Source organism: Rutidosis leptorrhynchoides, chromosome 3 (assembly GCF_046630445.1).
Source record: "Rutidosis leptorrhynchoides isolate AG116_Rl617_1_P2 chromosome 3, CSIRO_AGI_Rlap_v1, whole genome shotgun sequence".
Lineage (NCBI taxonomy): Eukaryota > Viridiplantae > Streptophyta > Magnoliopsida > Asterales > Asteraceae > Rutidosis > Rutidosis leptorrhynchoides.
The window spans coordinates 639,254,837-639,273,781 of NC_092335.1; the positions used below are offsets into that span (position 1 = coordinate 639,254,837).

An 18,945-nucleotide genomic window follows, 5' to 3' on the forward strand; every position below is an offset into this window, starting at 1 on the left:
ATGGGGATATTCTTATATATGCATCTTGTTAATGTCGGTTACCAGGTGTTCACCATATGAATGATTTTTATCTCTATGTATGGGATGTGTATTGAAATATGAAATCTTGTGGTCTATTATTATGATTTGATATATATAGGTTAAACCTATAACTCACCAACATTTTTGTTGACGTTTTAAGCATGTTTATTCTCAGGTGATTATTAAGAGCTTCCGCTGTCGCATACTTAAATAAGGACGAGATTTGGAGTCCATGCTTGTATGATATTGTGTAAAAACTGCATTCAAGAAACTTATTTTGTTGTAACATATTTGTATTCTAAACCATTATGTAATGGTCGTGTGTAAACATGATATTTTAGATTATCATTATTTGATAATCTACGTAAAGTTTTTTTTAAAACCTTTATCTATGAAATAAAGGTTATGGTTTGTTTTAAAAATGAATGCAGTCTTTGAAAAACGTCTCATATAGAGGTCAAAACCTCGCAACGAAATCAATTAATATGGAACGTTTTTAATCAATAAGAACGGGGCATTTCAGAAAAATCCCGTTACTGATCTCCCATGCTTTCAACCTATCATGGGTCTTCAATCTCTCACCCATAAGCACCAGACCAGAAACCAGTGTTTGGGAATACACTTAGCGAACAAGACCACTGAAAACCACTGAACTGGATTGGCTCTATTGCGGATAGCATGCCAAGCAATGTTAACACTAAAATCATGAAGATCACCCTCATAACTTCTCCACTTTAGAGTATCTGGATGCGCATCTAATGCAGGAGGCGTAATATTTTGAAGTTGAGGATATAACACCTCCCAATTACTTGGCCAATTCCATCCTCCCGACCCAACTAACTCACGCACAACTGTATGGTGATTAAAGCCCGCGCTATGAATAATACGATTAGAAACAATAGTTGCAAGCGGTCCCAAGTCACACCAACAATCATGCCATGCAGAAACCGATATACCATCACCAATCTTGAATATAAATCGGTTGCAAACCACCTTCCGAATTGCTAACAGCTTACGCCAACCAACACTAGCTCCTGCTACATTAGGAGCATTCCAAAAGTTTGTACCTTTGAGGCGGTATTCATGAATCCATCTAACCCACACTGATTGTCTACAGGTAAACAATCGCCAAATATGAGTAGTCATCAAAGCCATATTCCAATCAAATAATCTCTTAATACCTAAACCTCCATCTTATTTAGGAAAACAAACCACCAACCACTTCACTTTAGCCTTGCCACGCTTAAACTCCCCTTGACACCATAGGAAACCACGCATATTAATAGCCCGAGGAAGAATGAAAACACATTGCCAGTATACTTGCATAGACGTAATAACCGACGTGATCAATTGCACCCTTCCAGCAAATGACAGAAACCTGTTCTTCCAATCTTTAATTTTGCATCTCACCCGATCAACTAACGACTTACAGTCAAGATGAAGAAGACTGGAAGAAACCAGCGGCACGCCTAAATATTTCACCGGAAGAGTATCTTCTTCAAATGGAAGAATTGCAAGGATCACGTTCTTAATAACCAGAGCAACATTACAGAAGCAGGCTGTGCTTTTCGGCATGCTAGGAGTCAAACCAGAACACATCTTGAACTCTTCCAACGTCAAGTGAGTTATGTATGCCCTCAAATTTTGAGTTAAATTAATTGTGTTATCATATTGAGTTGAATTGAATTAATCGTGTTATCATAGTTAGTTATATTATTTTTATTTTTGTACTGAGTTGAATTGAATTAATTGTGCATTGTCTTTACCAGCTATATTTGTTAACATTGTAATTTGGTTCATTTAGTATGATTACAGTTAGATATTCAATTTAAGAGATGAACCTCTAATTTATTTCTTTACTTTATTTATGTATATGTCTTTTTATTTACTTAATTATAATATTTAGTTTTTATTTTATAGATTCACTATTTCGTATTTATCTTTTGAGAACTGATGGTGGCTGTTAGAAAAATACCAAGGTCCAAATGGTACTTTCAAAAACTGTATGGGCTATAGTTGCGCAAACATAAAAGAACCACGACTGGGCAAGTTTCAATGGGTCCCACATTCCAACTACACAGACTTCAGAGTCAATAGAAGCATAAAAGTCAATTTTGGCGAACACCTTCTTGAATTCTTGATTTATTATAAAATTGTTGTAGTGTTTCATAACCTTTAATAAAATTGACACTTACTATATATAAAATGGCTGCAATCGTCATCAACATCATCTGCATGAGCGTACAAACGCTTACCAGTTCAAAGTTTTCACCTTTTTTATGCATAATCGAACACCCACACAACTTTACTGTACAACATTCAACCCAAATTAACTCAATCAACAAAAAACTCAACCACCCCCTCTTAAATTGTCAATGGAAACATATATAACATATATTAGTAATATATACGCCTGCCTATGTGAACACAGAGTAAAGAGGGTTTAATTTATTGATATATAAGTTTATGCACGCAACCTGTTTGTTGAAATGTCCCAATGAAGTGGTAAATATTGAAATGGTCATTTTTGACCTCTGTTTATTTGGTGTTTTTATTTGAAAGGAATATAATTGAAGTTTGGAGTTTAATGGGTATGTTGTTTTAGGATCAGGTGGATAATTTGGATTTTTGGATAAGTACAAGAAGTTAAAAAAAAAAAAAGTTTTCTTTGAGTTATATTTGGAAATTGGTGTGAAGTTAATATTTTTTGGTATGTCAGAGTTAAGGTTTTTGTGGTTTAAAGCTGCATGGGTTTCAATTTTGTTGCTGGTTGTAGCAGATAGTCAATCAACTCATCCTGCAGAAGGTATGTTAAGTAATCAGTGATGAAAATTTTACAGATATATGTATATGTATGTACAAGCTCAAATTATATATCCATGAAGTATATAAATATTGATAGTCTGAAAGTTAGAACATAAAGCAATAGAATTTCGTCATCCATATTTTGTGCGAAAACGTGTTTTTTACTTTGTTAAAAGCATACTGTTTAACACAGTTATAATAGGTAGAAGGTAGAAGGCTTTCCATGTTAGGCCTACCCGGGAGGCAAGTAATCCGACCCATACTCTGATGTACGCAGCCCAATCCCTTGTTGTTTTCAACCCATCCCTAGCCACCACTAAATATTCGCCCTATACGGGATTCGAACCTGAGACCTCTTGCAAGGAATTCAAAGCCCCAACCACTGGGCTATCTACTGATGGTTTTTAACACAGTTGTAATATGTTGTTTTTTTGGATGTTTTTGCACAGTTATAGTTTTTGTTTTAATGGCTGGTTTTGTTGTAGAGTTTTTTTCTTATCAAATACCTGTACAGAGCATCGTTAAGACAGACGTAGTCGATGCTGATGATAACTTTGTTAATTAATGTGCAGTGACAGCACTTCAGCTTATTAAGGATAGCTTTATTGATGAACAAAATAAGCTTGATAATTGGAAGCATGGAGACCCGTGTGTATCGAATTGGACCGGGGTCTTGTGTTTCAACAGAACCCTAGATGACAACTATCTTCATGTTCGCGAATTGTAAGTAGAGGTGGCCATTTCGACCCATTTACTTGTGCATGGATGGGGCTAGGTTCTAACGGGTCAAATCAGTATAAACTTCTAAGCTATAATTAATTCCGTGTAAAATTTTTGCAGGCAGCTACTGAGTATGAATCTTGCAGGAACTTTATCTCCAGCCTTGGGGAGATTATCTTATCTGCAAATATTGTGAGCCAAGTTATAAAATATCACCTGCATTATTTTGTTAGCTTCTTATCGTTAAATAACCTTTTAATATGATCATTTCACCTTTATCTAAAAGAGATGTCATGTGGAACAATATAACCGGGAGTATACCAAAAGAGATAGGCGAACTCACAAATTTGGTACTTTTGTAAGTTCATTTCTTGTTTCTTGATTTTACATCTATAGCCATATTATATATGACAAATACTAGTGAAAAAACGGCCCATGATCGCCATATAACATTTATGTGTTTGCAGGCTGCTAAATGGAAATGAGCTAACTGGTTCGTTGCCTTCAGAGCTTGGTTATTTGCCTAAGCTTGACCGAATACAAATTGACCAGAACGACATATCGGGAGAAATACCAGCGTCATTTGCGAACTTGAACAAGACAAAGCATTTGTAAGGATATATATATCCATATATTTTTATATTTATGTTTATCAGATTTTTATATGATAAAAATATCACTTATATGGGTTTGTTCTTTTGATGTTTTCTTTGGGCAGCCATATGAACAATAATTCACTTAGTGGCCAAATTCCACCCGAGCTATCTCGATTGCCATCACTCGTTCACTTGTAAGTTCATATTGTAAATTTCTCAATTTTGACTTTTTTTTTTTACCTACTTGGTAATCTGTCATTTGCTGACGTGGCATGTGTTGCAGGTTGCTTGACAATAACAACTTATCAGGATACCTTCCTCCACAACTCAGCCAACTGCCAAACCTACTTATACTGTTTGTTTTCTTTTTATTTTTTTTATTTGTGATTTATGATTTTTCTCTATAACTAATATATTTCTATTAATTAATTTGCAGTCAACTTGACAACAACCACTTTGAAGGAAGTATCCCTTCGACTTACAGCAATATGCTTCAATTGTTGAAGATGTAAGTTTACTTTTTGTTGATGTGTTTTTTCTCAAATGGGCGATAAAAATAATAGCTGAAAGATGAATCGTCAAGTGTGTTATAAAACGGTTCAAAAGTATATTACAGTTAACTTGTATATGTTAGAATAATTAACACGCTGGTTATTTAATGGACTCATGAAACAAGGGAAATAATTCTAGCATGTCAGCACAACCCAATCTGTTTTGACCAGTAACGAAATTTTTATGTTTCAACCAAACCAACCCGCCATCCATTTTTGCCGCCTATAGTAGCTTTTAGTATTATTTAAACTTTGGGCTATTATTTACTCTTGTATTTAATAAGAAGTTTCTTGAAGCTTTATAATTATTTGCTTTTAATTCTTTTGTTGGTTGTGGCAGGAGTTTAAGGAATTGCACCTTGCAAGGACCAATCCCTGATCTTAGCAGTATACCACATCTTGCTTATATGTAAGTATGCTATAGTTCCTGTATATATATCTTACTACATACTTCAATAGTTCAACTATTAAATGTGCATTTGTGTGTTCAATTGTCTTGGTGTTAAAACGTTATCTTTTTATGATAATTGTGTATTGTGTATTCAGAGACCTCAGTGATAACAATCTTAATGGAACCATTCCAGACGTGAAACTTTCTGACGATATTACAACAATGTAAGAACACGTGCCTTTTGCAGGGTCTATTTATCTTCTACTTTGCCCGCATTTCAGATTCTTATACTTAATAATATTAACATTTCATTTGATTAAAAACCGTGCAGAGATTTGTCAAGCAATCGGCTTACTGGAAATATTCCACCTAGCTTTTCAGGACTTCCTAATTTACAAAGATTGTGAGAATTCTCTAGCCTCGGTTGTATTTATGAATTTTGTATATTATCTTAATTATTCATATTCATATGGATTGTGAATTGGAATAGTAGTAAGGAGTTGAAGAATGTAAATATATTGTGGTTCCAATATCATCGATGAACATGCTTATCTTTTTACTAATCCCGCTGCAGGTCTCTCTTCAACAATTCGTTAAACGGCTCGATTCCATCCAATATTTGGCAAAACAGGACATTCAATTCAACTGAACACCTTACTTTGTAAGACCAAAATTCTCTGTTATTTCTCTTTTATATACACGTGTGCGTGTGAAATTTAACTGGAAATTGTTGGTATTTATGCAATCAAGAAAGTAAATTTAATATTACAAGTATTGCAGGGAAATGCAAAATAATAATATTTCAGGCATTTCAGGCAGCCTCAACCTTCCTCCAAATGTCACTCTTAGGTTTGCAAATCCTCTATAGAGTGTGTGTGTGTAGGGGCAGGATCAATGGGGAAGTAACCAATCGGGGGGAAGCAAATTTTTTTTTTTTTTCGTTTTTTTTTAAATATTTTTTTTCCGGCATCAAGATCACACGAAAATATGAACATTTAGAAGAGACACTTCGTGATGAATGTTATTATTTAGGCTGGAAAACGATCGACAAAAATAACATTCAAGATAATATTGTTCGTGAAGAATATGTATGTTTTTTTTCCATGTTTTGTGAAGTAAAATTTAGCCCGATTTAGAGTTTAGGGTTTAGGGTTTAGGGTTTGGTGTTTTGGGTTTATGGAATAAACCCAAAACACCAAACCCTAAACCCTAAACCGTTCGTGTTAAAAACTCAATCTAAATCCTAAATCTAAACCCTAAATCTAAACCCTAAACCCTAAATTTTTAAACTCTAATATCTAAACCCTATAAACCCTAATATCTAAACCCTAATATCTAAACCCCAATAGCTAAAACCTCAAAATACGCTCGAAAAACACGATAATTGTTATATATTACTTCTTCGAGCGTTTTCCCGCCAAAATAAAAACATTTATCACAAAGTGTATCTACTAAATGTTCATATTTTCATCTCATCTATAATGTTCGTGAACAAAGTTTTTTCAAAAAACGAAAAAAAAAAAAAAGTTTTTGCTTCCCCCCACTTCCCCCCGAATGGTTACTTCCCTCTTTATCCTACCACTATATATATATATATATATATATATATATATATATATATATATATATATATATATATATATATATATATATATATATATATATATATATATAATTTATTGATAATTTATTTGTTTAATTTCTCAGCCTTCGAGGAAACCCTGCATGTTCAAATGCCAGCATGGCCCAATTCTGTCAATCATCAATGACACTTGTCAATCATCTACAAAGCATACCATCAAACTCAACCGATAACTGTCCACCTCAATCATGCCCAACGAACTACGAATATGCTCCCGGGTCTCCATCACCATGTTTTTGTGCAGCACCGTTGCTTATCGGTTACCGGTTAAAGAGTCCCGGAATTTCAGATTTTCCGGCATATTTCTATTCATTTGAGGTGTACTTAACCTCTGGTCTTCAAATAAATCATTTTCAGCTCGATCTTACATACGCATGGCAAAATGGTCCTCGACTAGCAATGAATTTGAAGATTTTTCCTGTATTTACCGGGCCCGGTTCGAATACATTTAACAAAAGTGAAGTTTTACGGATTCGAAGCATGTTCACTCAATGGCAGATTCCGGATAGTGAAATTTTTGGACCTTACGAGCTTCTCAACTTTACGCTGTTAGATCCTTATAAAGATTGTACGTGACTATAACCTAAGACTCGGTGACTTTTTTTATTCCTATTTCTTCTACTCACTTATTGATAGTAGAGGTGGAAAAATTGGGTAAGTTGGGGGGGCCTAAATGGTAAGTTTTCATATAGGTCGAAAGGACCGTGCAAGTTGGCTTGACTAGAAATACTGGTTTTATGTATAGCTGGCTAACGGGTCAGGTTGGGTCGGTTTGGGTAACGGGTCAAAATGGGTTTTGGGTTGAAATGGGTCATGGGTCAAACGGGTCAGATTTTTAAACTGGTCCAAATGAGTCAGGTTGAGTTGGGTTGGTTAACGGGTCAAAACGGGTCATGCGTCAGATGGGTCCAAACGGGTCATATACTGTTACATTTGACATTTATATCTATGATTACATTTTATGTTTATATTTATAGTTTACGGTTACGTTTAAATTTACATTTTACGTTCGATGTTATGATTACGTTTAAAATAAATAGTTTTAAAAAAAAATTTAAAACCTTTTTAATTTTTAATTGCAGTTATTCCTACCTCGCCATCGTCTTCTGGTATAAGCAAGGGCGCAGTTGCAGGCATTGTAGTAGGGGCTATTGTTGGCGCAGTTTTATTATCTGCATTCGTCTCACTTTATATCTTAAGATTAAACCGTAAGAAGTACCATGTGATATCAAGAAGACGACATGGTGAGTAACTTAACGATTTTCTGTACCAATGTCTGTAAAAGTGGTAAAATTGGTGGCATGACAAGTTGGGTAATGGATCAACATGGTTCAGGTCAAAATTTGTGCGTATTGGTATGGGCCGTGTGGGTTGATCGAAAACATGTTTTCTACAATTTCTCCTAAAAGATTTCTTTAAAATATGATACGCGTTGATATATGGAGTATTAGGGTGCAGGCATTAACAGTACTTTTTGGGTGACTTCTACACATTTGACCCATTTTTGTATCTAGTCTTGTTTATTATACCTATTTGACCTGATAGGTATATAATAGAACACATTAGCCCTCTTTGTGCTAAGGGTATGTTTGGCAAAATTAACCGGTAACTTGGCTGGTAGCTTATAAGTGTTAGTTAGTAGCTGTTAGCTTTTCATATGTATTTAGGTGTTTGACAGAGTAGCTGGAGCCTGGAACTGTTAAAATAAAGAGTAAAATGACAAACAACTAGGAACTTTTTCTCAAACGCTAGTTCTATTAGCTTTTAGCTTTTTTCCTCCGTCTAAAAGCTTTAAGCTCTTTAAACCAAATGAAGCTTTATCATAAAATCTAAAAGCTAAAAGCTCCAAAAAGCTTCAAACATAGCCTAAGTTGGTCAAAGTTGTCACCTTTAAATGTCACATGCAATGTTTGATCCCGAAAAAGTTGCATACTTTGACTAAAGAGGTCAAACTAAATTTGCTTATGAATTTGAACTTAAAACCTAGTCATTTTGACCTAATCTTTTGCAGTTTCAAGGGCCTCACTTAAAATCGAAGGAGTGAAAAGCTTCAGTTATGAAGAAATGAAACACGCTACAAACAATTTTGATGTCGGTAGTGAAGTCGGACAAGGTGGGTATGGAAAGGTATACAAAGGCGTCTTTAACGACGGGACCGTTGTCGCCATTAAACGAGCCCAAGAGGGATCACTTCAAGGAGAAAAAGAATTTCTTACTGAAATAGAGTTATTGTCAAGGCTACATCATAGAAATTTGGTTTCTCTGCTTGGATTTTGTGATGAAGAGGGTGAGCAGGTAATATCTACTTTGTATAACCGTTTTACTACATGTTTTTTCTTTTGTAACAGTTAATGTAAACTATAAAGATTAACAACAATCTTTCGTTTTTCTAGTCGAGTGGCTTAGGAAGCACATTATGAACATTTAGGGTGACTAATGACTCATTTAACCTTTTGTTTCCTTATAATTTTAAAGTTTACTAAATTGACCCATTGGAGATAAAGTACAAACCGATTCGGCCAGTTTTTTTAGGAAAATGGGTCAAACTTGCTTGCTTTCACAGAGCCGAATACGTACATAATGCTGATAATTAACTATGTATCCATAAAACTCCACACTTACATTTGGACATCATCAGTAACTTTAGGTTATGTGATGAGTAATAAAATATTCTGAATCATCAGATTTTTGCATGCAGATGTTGGTTTACGAGTTCATGCCTAATGGCACCCTCAGAGAGCATTTATCAGGTGTGCCTTAATAAACTTTCTTATTACTCTTCTATGATATATAAATTCTAGTTTTGTATTATTTTTCTCCTAATGTTTTATTTAGAAAGTTAATCTGTTTAATTTGTTTGTTATTTTTTACTAGTTACAGAGAAATATAAAGAATCGTTGAGTTTTGCAATGAGATTAAGAATTGCATTGGCTTCAGCCAAGGGCATTCTCTATCTACATACTGAAGCTAATCCTCCTATATTTCATCGAGATATTAAAGCTACAAACATTTTACTCGATTCAAATTTCAACGCAAAAGTTGCCGATTTTGGACTTTCACGGCTTGCTCCAGTTGCTGACATGGAAGGAATCGTCCCTGGTCATGTATCGACAGTCGTTAAGGGAACTCCTGTAAGAATCTTTCGTTTATTACTACAGTTTAACTTTCACTGTCAAATAAACTAAATTTCAACTTCAAAAATTAACATCAAGGCTTTTATATATATTTTTAACAAACGAACTAACAAATCAAAATTTGATGTTAAATTTGATAACTGTCATGACTTTGATCTTAAAAGTCAAAGTGTGCAGTTATTTTTTTTTTTTTTTTTTTTGATGTAATGCAGGTTTTAATCCATCAAAATGAATAGTGAATTTGGAAGTGGCACTAAAACATAAGTGTCACATTAAGTTTTCATGATTCGAGTTTAAATGTCTAATTTTTATTTATTTATTTTGCAGGGTTACCTTGACCCAGAGTATTTCTTGACTCATAAACTGACAGACAAAAGTGATGTTTATAGCTTGGGTGTCGTTTTTCTTGAACTGTTGACTGGGATGCACCCGATCACACATGGCAAGAACATTGTTCGAGAGGTATTGTCTTACAACATCTTATAGAAATTTTTTTTGTTGACCTTCGTGGTCAAAGTCCAGAAATTGTTGCGTTACCAAAAAGATTGAATGCTGTGTTAAGAAGCTGGTAATCCACATGATTTACAAATGTTGTCTAAAATTTTAATTAATGAATCATATGAAATTATGATTAAATACTGTTTGGTTTCTGAAATTAGATCAAGAAACTTTGTTGCAGTACTAAAAATCATTAACTTTTAACTTTATACTACAAATGTACTTCAAAATTGATTAAATATCATCAAACTGTTTATTGCTGTTCCGACTTGTGTGATGAAGGTAATTTCTCGGTTACATGGAATACTCTAATATCATATTTGTTTTTAACTGTTTATTATCATTATCAGGTTAATATTGCATATCGATCTGGGATGATATTCTCGGTTATTGATTCAAGAATGGGATCTTATCCTTCTGAATGTGTGGAAAAGTTTATAACTTTGGCCCTAAAGTGTTGTCGGGAAGAAACAGATGAACGGCCATCGATGGCTGAAGTTGTCCGGGAACTCGAAAACGTTTGGCAAATGATACCGGAATCCGATTCACAAACCAGTGTCTCAATCGATACCGAACGCAATAAGAATTCGTCTTCTGAATCTTCTTCTGCTACAACAAAGAACCCTTACGTGTCATCTGATATTTCAGGCAGTGACCTTGTTAGTGGTGTTATTCCCACTATTACACCTAGATGAACACAGATATATATATATACAACAAAAGTTTATGTTTTATATCATAGTTAACTTTGATTTAGGGCTGCAAGGCTTGAAATAAGGTCAAGTTTCTATCCTATGTGTATACAATGATGGGATTTGGTTTTGTAATTTTGGTTCCCTTTTTGATGCCTTATGACTGAGTTCATACTTGATGAAATTGCTAGATATGTACATACCTTTGATTACTAGTTCTATACTTCTATGTATGTTGCATTCATCTATTTGGACAATATTGATTATGTTTATGTATAAAGATTAGTAATACACTGCTGCTGCTGCTGCTGCTCTTTGATCCATGTGTTCTTTGTTTTTTCCTGATCATTTATAGTTATTTTTGCCTTGAATTTCTAGTTTTGATTATAAAACAAGAAATTAAACTGAAGACCCCTAGTGGCCTATTTTTTTTTTTTTTTTTGGCTAGTAAACGATAAAACTTTAAAAACAGAAAGGACGTTCATCGAAGATGAAACCTCCTTAAACTTGCAACGAGCAAAACTACCGAGCTGAACTAACAAACAACCTATATATCAAAAGTTCACGACAACATATAAATTTGGAACAAGACCTCAAACTAAAACACCACATCCAAAGAAGAAAAGAAAGAAGCTAGGTACCGAGTCTATACGTCGAACGGTTCTAAAACAACTGACGAAGAACCCACAAGCTCTCGACTATCTCGAGATCACGCACCCTTGATGATTAGTGACTCATTTTAATCCTCTTGCCACCGTTGCATTAATCTTTTGTTCGATCATTTTCCCTCATATATCATACTAATATTTAATGTTAGTTCATATTTAATTCTATTGTTTTTTTTACTAGATATATTACATCACTTGACAAAAACACCATAAGACTACTAGTTAAAAATTTACAATGACTACGATGTTGAGGATTTTTTGGGTTTTTGAGGTGATTGGGGGTGGTATAAATGTGACATGACAGTGTAGTGTTATAGTGAGGGTCATTTTGTAGACTTTAAAAAAGTCGTGAGTGATTTGATAAAATATAATAGATAAATGAGTGAAAAAGAGAGAAAATAATCATTTAAAATTGTTTAACGTATATGCTTTTTCCCGTTGTAATATTGCTGGACACTTCAATAATTCACACCCATAACAGGCGTCGTTTTTTGCCTACTCTGCCACTTGGATTAAGTTGTGCCATGTATGAGGCTAATTGTAAAAATCACACCCCACAAGGGGCAATCTAATAAAGCTTTTCAACGTGTCACTCGTTGGTTTGTTATTTGTAATCATGCCATTTTTATATGTTGTTTGTCCTTGGTAAGTATCCTCACAACTTTTATTCCACATATGACACTTATCAAATGAAAACACATTACATTTATTTGGAAAATGGAAAGAGAACATAAATGGAAAGAAATACAATGAATAAAAACACGAGTGTTCCTTATTTAGTTCCCAATGAATAAATACGAGTGCTCCTTATTTGGTTCCCGCTATAAGTCACCAAAAATCAAACCCGACCCTTTAAACTTCTCCTTCACAATACTATCAATACGCTGTCGCATCTCCGGAGTTAAATAATTCATCCAATCTCCGACTTCACCACGTCGAAAAAACGACTTATTCTCTATCTCAAGCCCCAAACCTATACCTACTTGATGAATACCGTTCTTGTTTACCTCTAAGTTCTTCAAATGCTCAAAACTACAAAATTTCACAATCTTTTCAACCACTCCGTTTTCCTCTTCATCGACCGAAAATGTCACTCCCATAAACTCACCCAACCGCTTCACAATAACCTTAGGTTCCCTCTTAATCTCCTCATAATTCAAAAACAATATCTTATTTGGAGAATCAATACTAGCTTTCCAAAACCCTAACACATGATCCCAATATGGACCATACGACATTTCGCCCTCACAAAACATGTCAAACACTTGATCAAATGAAAGTGGAGGTACTCCTTTAGGTCTAATATATTTATAAAAATGGAATGATGACACAATCACATCTTTTGGATCCCTACACACGTAAACAAATTTGCATCCGGTAGAAGGGTTAGTGATCGATGAAGGGAATAAACTATGCGCGAAATGTGAGGCAAAAAGGCGAGGGGAAGCAATGTCATCTTCCATGTTATTAAAAGCGACATCTAACCATGGAAAGATTTCATGAGGTCCTTTTTGAAGCAAAGGGTGATCATCAAAATCGAATGTAGATCGATATAAGGTGGAAAACATGAGTGATCTAAGCCAAGTTGTGCCACTTTTTACGAAGGACGATAAGATGAAGTCATGCGGTCGTGGTTTAAAGTGGTCTTGCAACAGCATGAGACCTAATAAGGCAGCTTTATAGAACCAATATCCTTGGTATAAGAACAACTCCTCTGCTAACCAATTAACGGTTTTGGGAAGCTTAGTGATAAGTTGTGCATGTTTTTTGTATGTGTTTTCTTGATCATCATCTTTATTGGTTCTTGACATGACTATTTGTGATAATGATGTGGATATATAATGGTAGATCACAAAACTACCTTATATTGAAACAATAAGATAAGGCTGTTAAAAAAAAGGACACTAAATAAGATAAGAAACACTGGCCATACAGACATTTAGAGCCATTAATATATATCTTGTCTCAATATGTAGATGAATATAACTGTGTGCTGCATATTATCTCTGATGATGTTGTTAATCACATAATGACACCTTCACATAGTTTTTCTCACACACGATGACTTGAATGTGGCTAATTTCTTTTAAATTAATTTTAGTTTTGAGTTCTTTGGTAAATGTAAACTCTGATGCAAAAAATATATATATAAAAAAAAAAACCTTGTCCAATGTAGAAATCTACGGATGGCCTCTATGGTAATGAACGTCGTTCAAAATGCTTTGGAACTTGCCAAAACTTTAATGCCGAATCTTCTATTTCCAAGACATTTGGTGACGCGTTGGATGATACTATTAACCCTACTGGGCTTGATAATCATATATTCTTCGATGGTAACCCCACCAACCCATCCTCTAGCCCACAAATTGTCATGGAAATATGATGAAAGGCCCAATTAAACAAAGAAGTACACATTTGTTGATGGGCCGCAAAAACCCAGCGATGTTCTCCTACATTATCACATAAAGGATATAAGGGAAATTGGTCAAAATGACCCTATTTTCAAGAGTCTTTAACAATATGCCATTAAAAATGGAAATTGCAAGAAATGCTTCCAGTACACGCATCATGCACCACGAATAATGCGTGTATCTTCGTGTGTGATGCGTGGTTACGAGAAAATGACTGAAACATGCACCTTTACTCGCGAACACGCACCATGCACCAAGCACCACATACTGTTTAAAAACCATTTGAGTATCTCTTTCCAATTTTACACTACAAAATCCCCAAATCTTCTTTGATTATTCGTCTTCAAACCCTAAATCTTTAAATCTTAAGCTTCTTCATCAACACTTCAATGGCTGAAGAACAAGCTCCACAAATTCCTGCTCAAAAAGGTGAGCAACAACCTCAAGATGTTGCACCTCCACCTCCTGCATCATTATTTGAACTTCACGACAATCTCATCCGAGAACCCAGTGCTCATGATCATACCTCTATTCGTCTATCCATCGGCAATGTTCCTGCATCAAAAGCAAGCAACAGGTACTAGTTCTGGACCAGCTCCAGTTGTTGATGTCCAACCAACAGGATCTTTGTTGGAGGTTTTATTAAATTCTTTCGTGTAGGGTAAAATAATCGATAGCCGGATAAATCACTGAATTGTGGTATCACTTTCCGAAAGTAATTATTCGACCCTTATAGCCTGGGTTACACGAATATCACTTTGGGATAAGACAGAGATTAAATTCTTGTTTTGGCAGAAACAAGAATTCCTTTTGCAGAAGAATATTTTGGTGTTCGTAACTTGTGTCTCATCTCATGCATATTGGTTAATATATTTATATACACCCTTAATCATGAAAGAGTCTTTTATTAAAATCAATTGGCCGATTGATTAATAAAAGTATCTTCTATAATATTCAAAAGTGGTTACAGGAAGAATATTTCTATAAACATATATTATCACTTCCATCATTAAAGTAAAACTTGTTACTTTTACAATAAACAAATATTATATTTTACAACTATCAAAGCATGAGTGATTACTTTATAATAAACAAGTATTATTCCTTCCACTATTAAAGTAAAAGTGGGTCCAGAAATAATTCTTCCGTAATCACTCAAAATTGTGTTAAGTGTTTTCTTGCTACTGCCTCTTAAGGACCAGCAGCGCAAAAGTCAGCAAAAGGACCAGCAGCGCAAAAGTCAGCAAAAGGACCAGCAGCGCAAAGGAGTCAGCATAGGGACCAGCAGCGCAAAAGTCAGCAAACAGGACCAGCAGCGCAGAGGAACCAGCAAACAGGACCAGCAGCGCAGAGGAACCAGCAAACAGGACCAGCTGCGCAGAACAACCAGCACAGGGACCAGCTGCGCAGAACAACCAACACAGGGACCAGCAGCGCAGAACAACCAGCACAGGGACCAGCAATGCAGAACAACCAGCACAAGGACCAGCAATGCAGAACAACCAGCACAAAACACTTAGCCAAATTTCAGCTTACTAAGAAAACTTAGTACTGAAAACACTTAGTCAAATTTCAGGTAGACCAAGTCATGATAGTAAATAATGGAAAACCACTTTTAGGTCCGGATAATCTATCACTTAATGGGTGTACACTCCGTACCTCCAAACCCATTTACAAGTGTAGATTAAAACCCACAATTACACTAAATTTCCAACAATCCTCCCCAATTTAGTGCAATTCGTTTCATGAGAATTAAACAAATTAAAACAAAACTCATGCATAAATGAAAATATCTTGAAGATTGAATTTTCACCTTAGTACATTACGCATTCCAAATATTCGAGAATCGGGGTGTTCTAAGAATTGAACCCTTCAACCCATTTGAATAACTGAAAATAACATACACATAAGTTTTCAAATACTCTAAAGCTATCCTGACACTTTACAAGCCATGTGTCCATATCCATTCATGAATGTATCTAAAGCAAAAGTCCAAGCTTTGTTGAAGCGGCAAAACTTCACATTCACATAGGTAGTTCATTTTAGTCATGCACCTGCTATTGCACTTTTTCAAATAAACCATTAAGAAGCTAAACTTCATCCTCACCTTCAACAGGTCCGAGTACATACCTTACCTTGGGATGATACAAAATTTTGTACTCCAAATTTCTAAGTATAAGCCTTCCACATTGAATTCAACTTCTAATTTTCATCAGAAGGGAATTGGGTATCTTATAATTAGAAATTTATGTGGACTTTAAACCCATCCCCACAGCAGACTTGTTCACCAAGTCTCTTGCCAATCCCTTCGTCAAGTGATCAGCTAAATTCTGTTGTGACCTCACGAACACTATAGAAATCACCCCATTCATGATGAGTTCACGAATCATGCTATGTCTGACACCTAAGTGTCTAGACTTTCCATTGTACATCTGGCTATAAGCCTTTGCCAATGTCGCAGCACTATCACAATGGATAGACATGGGTGCTATAGGTTTAGGCCATAATGGTATCTCATGGATCAAGTTTCTAAGCCATTCTCCTTCTTTACCAGCAGCAGCTAAAGCAACAAACTCAGATTCCATCGTTGAGTTGGTAATACATGTCTGCTTCTTAGAAGCCCATGAAATAGCACCTCCCCCAAGCAAGAACACCCAACCACTTGTTGAAGAATGATCTTCAATATTGGTTATCCAACTCGCATCAGAATATCCTTCTATTACCGAAGGAAACCCATTATAAGATAAACTATAGTCCATAGTTTTCTTCAAGTACTTCAGTACCCGCCTAATTGCTTGCCAGTGATGAGTACTAGGATTACTAGTATATCTACTCAGTTTTCCCACAGCAAAAGCAATATCCGGCCTTGTACAAGTCATGGCGTACATCAAACAGCCAATCACCTGAGAATACTCAAGTTGTGATACAGCTTCACCTTGATTAGGCATAAGCTTCTCACTTGGATCAACAGGGGTACTCACAGGATTACATTCAAAGCAATTGAACTTTTTCAACACCTTCTCAATATAATGAGATTGACAAATCGAAATTCCTTTGCTTTCACGTTTGATCCTAATGCCAAGGATAACGTCAGCCTCCCCCATATCTTTCATGGAGAATTTTGATGAAAAAAATTCTTTTGTTAAATCAACCTGACTTTGGTCAGTCCCAAAGATTAACATGTCATCAACATATAGACAAATTATAACTCCTTTACCAGAATCATCAAATTTACTATATACACATTTATCTGCTTGGTTTAATTTAAAACCACTAGATAAAATCACTTCATCAAACTTTTGATGCCATTGTTTAGGTGCTTGTTTCAAACCATATAAGGATTTCACAAGTTTGCACACCTTGCCTTCATTTCCTGGCATGACAAAGCCCTGAGGTTGGTTCATATAAACCTCCTCATCCAATTCACCATTCAAGAATGCTGTCTTCACATCCATCTGGTGAATAACTAGATTGTGAATCGTAGCCAAAGCGATCAGCAGTCTAATGGTAGTGATACGTGCCACAGGAGCATAAGTATCAAAATAGTCAATTCCAGACTTTTGTCTAAAGCCTTGAATGACTAACCTTGCCTTGAACTTTTCAATAGTTCCATCCACCTTCATCTTCTTTTTGAAAATCCATTTGCAACCCAAAGGTTTGCAACCAGAAGGTAGATCAGCTAACACCCAAGTGTTATTGCCCATGATAGAATCTATCTCATCATTAATTGCCTCTTTCCAGAATGCAACATCCTGAGACCTCATTGCTTCATCATATGTTTTAGGATCATCATCAACATTGAAACAATACGAATATTGGGTAGAAACATCATTCCTAGAACCTTCAGCTAAGTATAGTTGAAAATCTGGTCCAAATGATTTAGGTTTCCTTTTTCTTTTGCTTTTTCGAAGCTCAAGTGACTGATCAACAGCCTTTTCAGAGACTTCATCATTACAATCCTTATTGATTTCATTGTTACTTGGAATCATATCCTTTGGTCTAGGTATAGATGAAAATCGATTTTCATCAAAGATTGCATCCCTTGAATCAATCACAGAATTGATTGAGACAAACTCATTAGGCTCTATTACATAGAACCTATATGCCTTGGAATGTTCAACATATCCAACAAATATGCAATCTATACCTCTTTCACCTAAACTTTTCTTCTTGGGATCAGGTAGTCTTACAAACGCCCTACAGCCCCATACCCGAAGATAATTCAAGTTAGGTTTCCTTTTATTCCAAAGTTCATAAGGTGTAATCTTGTTTCTTTTGTTAGGAACTCTATTAAGCAAATAACAAGCTGTTAACATAGCTTCCCCCCAAAATCCTTCACTTAAACCCGAATAGGATAACATGGAATTAACCATTTCCTTAAGGACCCTATTCTTCCTTTCAGATATACCATTTTGTTGTGGAGTATAAGGAGCTGTGGTCTCATGGATAATACCAACGGATTGGAAATACGATTGGTCAATGTATTCACCTCCCCTATCTGTTCTAAGTCTTTTAATCAAAGCCTTTTGTTGTAATTCTACTTCAGTTTTAAATATTTTAAATTTATCTAATGCTTCATCCTTAGTATGTAACAAATAAACATAGCAAAATCTAGAAGCATCATCAATAAAAGTCACAAAATATTTCTTGTTCCCTAAAGTAGGAGTAGCATGCAAATCACATAAATCACTATGTATTAATTTCAAAATTTCAGTATCACGATGTACATTTTGAAATGGTTTCTTAGTGATCTTTGTTAACATACACGTTTTACACTTTTCATTGTTCATGTCAAAAGCCGGTATTAATCCATCTT

The 18,945-nt window shown here is 35.2% G+C and overlaps 3 protein-coding genes across 6 annotated transcripts; 1 reads left to right on the top strand and 2 right to left on the bottom strand.

The window, feature by feature from the left end:
* Nucleotides 1–591: 591 nt before the first annotated feature.
* On the bottom strand, nt 592–1,620 carry LOC139902406 (uncharacterized). The gene is made up of 2 exons (XM_071885036.1): nt 1,244–1,620; nt 592–1,132 (listed from the first exon to the last, which is right to left on the bottom strand). The coding sequence occupies exons 1-2, from the start codon at nt 1,618–1,620 to the stop codon at nt 592–594; spliced, it is 918 nt and encodes a 305-aa protein (XP_071741137.1).
* Nucleotides 1,621–2,193: 573 nt separating this feature from the next.
* Nucleotides 2,194–11,296, top strand: LOC139902976 (probable LRR receptor-like serine/threonine-protein kinase At1g06840). 4 transcript variants are annotated; one of them, XM_071885707.1, is made up of 21 exons: nt 2,195–2,612; nt 2,741–2,827; nt 3,399–3,549; nt 3,667–3,738; nt 3,833–3,904; nt 4,014–4,157; nt 4,265–4,336; nt 4,426–4,497; nt 4,579–4,650; nt 5,034–5,102; nt 5,240–5,308; nt 5,416–5,487; nt 5,659–5,745; nt 5,865–5,933; nt 6,792–7,294; nt 7,809–7,970; nt 8,738–9,021; nt 9,425–9,476; nt 9,601–9,857; nt 10,188–10,322; nt 10,709–11,295. In XM_071885707.1, exons 1-21 carry the CDS (start codon nt 2,609–2,611, stop codon nt 11,051–11,053), a joined length of 2,850 nt encoding a protein of 949 aa, XP_071741808.1. In that variant the 5' UTR covers nt 2,195–2,608; the 3' UTR covers nt 11,054–11,295. The 4 variants fall into 4 exon arrangements, with proteins under 4 accessions (XP_071741810.1, XP_071741808.1, XP_071741807.1 ...); XM_071885709.1 differs by having other exon boundaries at nt 2,194–2,827; nt 9,607–9,857; nt 10,709–11,296; XM_071885706.1 differs by having other exon boundaries at nt 2,195–2,827; nt 10,709–11,294.
* A 1,212-nt stretch (nt 11,297–12,508) lies between these two features.
* LOC139902408 (cytosolic sulfotransferase 16-like) lies at nt 12,509–13,529 on the bottom strand. The gene has a single exon (XM_071885037.1). The coding sequence runs from the start codon at nt 13,527–13,529 to the stop codon at nt 12,540–12,542; it is 990 nt and encodes a 329-aa protein (XP_071741138.1). The 3' UTR covers nt 12,509–12,539.
* Nucleotides 13,530–18,945: the final 5,416 nt, after the last annotated feature.

Excerpts from the sequence above, each read along its gene's own strand:
- LOC139902408 (XM_071885037.1), bottom strand. The coding sequence starts at position 13,529 with ATGTCAAGAACCAATAAAGATGATGATCAAGAAAACACATACAAAAAA.
- LOC139902406 (XM_071885036.1), bottom strand. The coding sequence starts at position 1,620 with ATGTGTTCTGGTTTGACTCCTAGCATGCCGAAAAGCACAGCCTGCTTC. Across the intron at positions 1,133-1,243 it reads CGTGGCAAGGCTAAAGTGAA|ACAATCAGTGTGGGTTAGAT; the intron begins GTGGTTGGTGGT and ends GTTTACCTGTAG.
- LOC139902976 (XM_071885706.1), top strand. The coding sequence starts at position 2,734 with ATGTCAGAGTTAAGGTTTTTGTGGTTTAAAGCTGCATGGGTTTCAATT. Across the intron at positions 3,905-4,013 it reads CTCACAAATTTGGTACTTTT|GCTGCTAAATGGAAATGAGC; the intron begins GTAAGTTCATTT and ends ATGTGTTTGCAG. Across the intron at positions 4,337-4,425 it reads TTGCCATCACTCGTTCACTT|GTTGCTTGACAATAACAACT; the intron begins GTAAGTTCATAT and ends CATGTGTTGCAG.